The 3,954-nt window shown below is 33.5% G+C and overlaps 1 protein-coding gene across 1 annotated transcript; it reads left to right on the top strand.

The window, feature by feature from the left end:
• Window positions 1–3,251: 3,251 nt before the first annotated feature.
• On the top strand, window positions 3,252–3,952 carry LOC111408390 (abscisic acid receptor PYL2-like; the record flags this gene model as incomplete). The annotated part of the gene is made up of 1 exon (XM_023038155.1): window positions 3,252–3,952. A coding segment is annotated over exon 1 (348 nt), but the record flags the coding sequence as incomplete, so codon positions are not given.
• Between the last annotated feature and the right edge of the window lie 2 nt (window positions 3,953–3,954).

Genomic DNA, 3,954 nt, shown 5'->3' with positions numbered 1-3,954 from the left:
AACGATGTTTTGATTGTTTTAACTTTAGCTGGGATTTAAAGGAGACAATCTCCGGTCGGACAGTGCTAAGCAGAGGATTGCTTTGATAGCCAAGGATCTTGATTCATGAAGGATGAAGTTTGATTTAAAGATAGGATTCCAAATTTGTTCCTGCTGATGTCTGAAAGGTCGAAAGGGTTCAGATGTTCGCCATTACTCTCATATACAAGTACTTCACGTGTGATTTCATGTATTTGTCTGTGACCAGAGTAATGGAAGACAAAGCATCACAAGTGTCGAAAAGTCGAGATTATCTAACTGCTAGAGCTACTAACAATCTGAAGCATCACATCTGATCAATGTAAATCTTGATACTGACTTGATGGTTTGATTTTTATATTCTTTTCCTCTAATGTAAAAAGATTTTTTCTGGCTAATATCTTAAACTAAAGCGTGTTTTGTGATTCTTTTTCCCACTATTTTTGTTTGTATCGATTTACATTTTTCTATGAACAAAATGCTCTGTATAAAATGTATTGAGGCTTATATTTGAAGATCACACACACTTGGAGCAATTTTCACGTCTTACACGTTATTTGCTAATAAGTGGCGGACTCAAGATTCTGATTCAATGGTGACTTAATTTAACTACGATTTTTTAATTTTTTTTAAATAATAAACTACGTACTTCGTTACAAAGGGATGCGAAATGAAGGCCATTAGTTGACATGTTTAAACATGAATTTAGTGAAGTGATTTCGTTGGATTAATTGATGACGAGTTGTCTATAATTAAGAGTGTTACATATATAAAACTTCTTGAAAGAAGTAAACCCCAAGAAATACATAACCCATAAAACAATTATTTGGACCCCGGGAAAATAAAATTATAAGTGGGACCAGTTCTTATATTTTTTTGACTTTTAACAAAGCTTGCCCTTCACAACGTTGGAAAAAACAACCTCAATCCAGGAAACTTTTGTCTTACACCATACTTTTACCGTTGTAGGGTTTACATAAAATTGACTTATGGTACATTTCACTTATTAGGAAAATTAATGCTTTGATTTATTAAAATTCACGTAATAAAAATTGACAAAGTTTTTATCCACTCACCGTAATTACCTTTTTTATCCGAACTAAGCGTATACGAAGTTGCATAAGATTTGCTTGTTGGTTAGCTTGTCAATTCAATAGATGGCATTAACAAACTATAGCTTAGAAATTGTCTTCTTTCTGATGGATTTAAGATGAATTAACGATCATTGTTGCAATATTTATTGAAGATAGACGGAAGATACAAAATTTTGCAAATGAGAAATCGACACATACCTTTAGAGAAATCCAATGCAAATTTTTGGGAATCTGCATTTTAATTTCAATTGGATAATTTGTTTTAATTGCACTTAGTTTTTTACACTAGATATTTCTTCATATACGTCACACGCATCAAATATTTTTGTGGGGAATTAATATATATTTTAGTTACCCAATAATAGAAAGTTTGGTTATATTACCCCTATTTGATGTGGATTTATATCAGAATTTTAGTATATTTTTGTTAAAAGTTAATAAAATATGTAGTTGAAAAGTCGTGAGTTTCATAAAATATGTGATTAAAATTAATTGTTGATCATCAAAGATTTTACATTTTTAAACTCTGTCTGTAACTAACTAGAGGCCCGAGAAACAAATAGAAGATGTATACGAACGAGATATTCAACTTTGACTGCACCAAACAAGACGTCATACATTACTACTTCTACTTTGATTTTAGATTGAGGAAAAGTGTTTCTAATGATTAATTAAGGGTTTGATTTGCTCTGAATTGTATGATCCATTCTTCTAAAGAAATGGATTCTTCATTCTTGGATATAGTGGAAAAGAGGGCATGACCGATGTTGTTGTGGAATATCATAATTACTTTTGAATATTTCATTTTCAAGTATAGTAACATTATATATTATTAGCAGAGATTAATATCAATTTAGGTAGTAGTGAGTTCATTCATTGTCCAATGTATCACAATTCTATAGAACAATAAATTCAAGATGATGTCACCTCCTAGACTGGGTAGGATCTCTATTAATGATGAATAATATTACTCTTGCAAATATAAACATAAGATGAACATAGGAAAAAAAAAAAAAAAAAAAGAAAAAAAAAAAAAAAAAAAGAAAAAAAAAAAAAAAAAAAGAAAAAAAAAAAAAAAAAAAAAAAAAAAAAAAAAAGAACTAACTAATGCATTGTATCAAAATAAAAGTTGAATAGAGTATGTGCATGATTGGTAATTAACCTTTCGTGAACGAGTCATTTAAGTCAACGAGAGCCATACCCTTCCTCATTTCAGCTTCTAAATCTTTTACTCATTATACTTTATTCCCATTCTTCCTAATCTAAACCTCCCCTTTAACTTTTAATGTGCTGGCTTTACTTAAAATAGAAACTAGATTTATCACAAAAGTTAAGGTGGATTAGGGTCTTGTCATTTATCAAACAATAGTAAAAGCATTTAGAACCAATATAGTTGGATTCATACGGAATAACTTTCAAAATATAGTTGTAATGTGCCTTTAGCATCTTTCTTGATTTGCAATATATAAAGACGAAGACAAGCTTATATTGCTATAAATAGAAGTTGGTTTGTTTATTATAAGTGAAATGGTCTTGCTAATGTGACAGGCGCCAATCTGACGCCCCCATATTGGAGCCATATCAAAACCCTAAGTGAAAACTCAAAGGGCATATCTGTCAAAAGTAGAAAAAAGCAATACGAATAAACAAAATTCTCCACTTCAAAAAATACCTATGACAATAGGCAACCCTTCCATCCCTGTGAACAAACTCACTCCTCCACCCCAAAGAAAACGCTACAATGGCTCCCTTACCCATCCCCACCCCCCATTCCTATTCCTATTCCTATCCCTATCCCTATCCCCAATCTTTCAAGAGACCCCTTTTAATATTGAGCAATGTTATTAATGGATAATGATTATCATTGATGTACATGACACTAGAATTTTTGATGAATTTCATCTATTTATATAGCGCATGTTTGGTACTGATTCTTAGAATCAGTTTCTTGATCATTAAAAAAAAAGTGGGTTCCACCAATAAGTGAAGAAGTAAAAAAATGACGGCTGATCATGCTAAGTAACGATTAAAAAATGAATTTTTTGGTTTGACAAATCAGAACCAAACGGGGGCATAGTAATAGAACGAGTGCCACATTTTTCAATAAAGAAAGTTATATTTCTATTTTATTGAACAATGTTACAATGACTCCACCATAGCATGAAATATAGATTATCAACCGTTTAGATGAATATCATAATTTTATAATAACCCCACCCCAACCCAAAGAAAACCCTTATAATTGCACCCTTACGTACCCCACCCCGATAAACTAACTCCCTCCACCCACGAAGAAAACCCTCATTAAGACCCCTTGGCCCCTCCTCCCCACCCCAAGAAAGCCCCACATAAAGCTCCCATTTCTAATCCCATTTTATTGCTGATTGAAGCTCTAAATATATTCCGCCTAGCTTTTTTCTCCTGCATCTTCTTGTACATATATAAACAATTTCCGTTCTCTCTAGTACTAAAAAATTTCTCAGATTTTGCAAATGGGCAGTAATCCAGTTCCTCATGGCCTAACACAAGAAGAATTCGCAGTGCTAAATCCCATCATCCGCGCCTACCACACCTTCGATCAATTGCCAAAAACATGCACATCCCTCATATTGCAACGCATTGATGCACCGGCAGCACAAGTCTGGCCATTCTTGCGCCGTTTCGACTACCCGCAGAAGTACAAACACTTCATCAAGAGCTGCAACATAGTCGCCGGCGATGGTGGCATTGGCAGCATAAGGGAAGTAACCATCGTGTCTGGGCTGCCAGCGTCGACCAGCACCGAGAGGCTAGAGATTTTGGATGAAGAAAAATATATTTTGAGCTTTAGGGTTGTTGGGGG

The sequence above is a fragment of the Olea europaea genome, chromosome 13 (assembly GCF_002742605.1).
Source record: "Olea europaea var. sylvestris chromosome 13, O_europaea_v1, whole genome shotgun sequence".
NCBI classification, from domain to species: domain Eukaryota; kingdom Viridiplantae; phylum Streptophyta; class Magnoliopsida; order Lamiales; family Oleaceae; genus Olea; species Olea europaea.
Note: the sequence above shows the minus strand (reverse complement) of the source record. Positions and strands in the feature narration are given on the sequence as shown.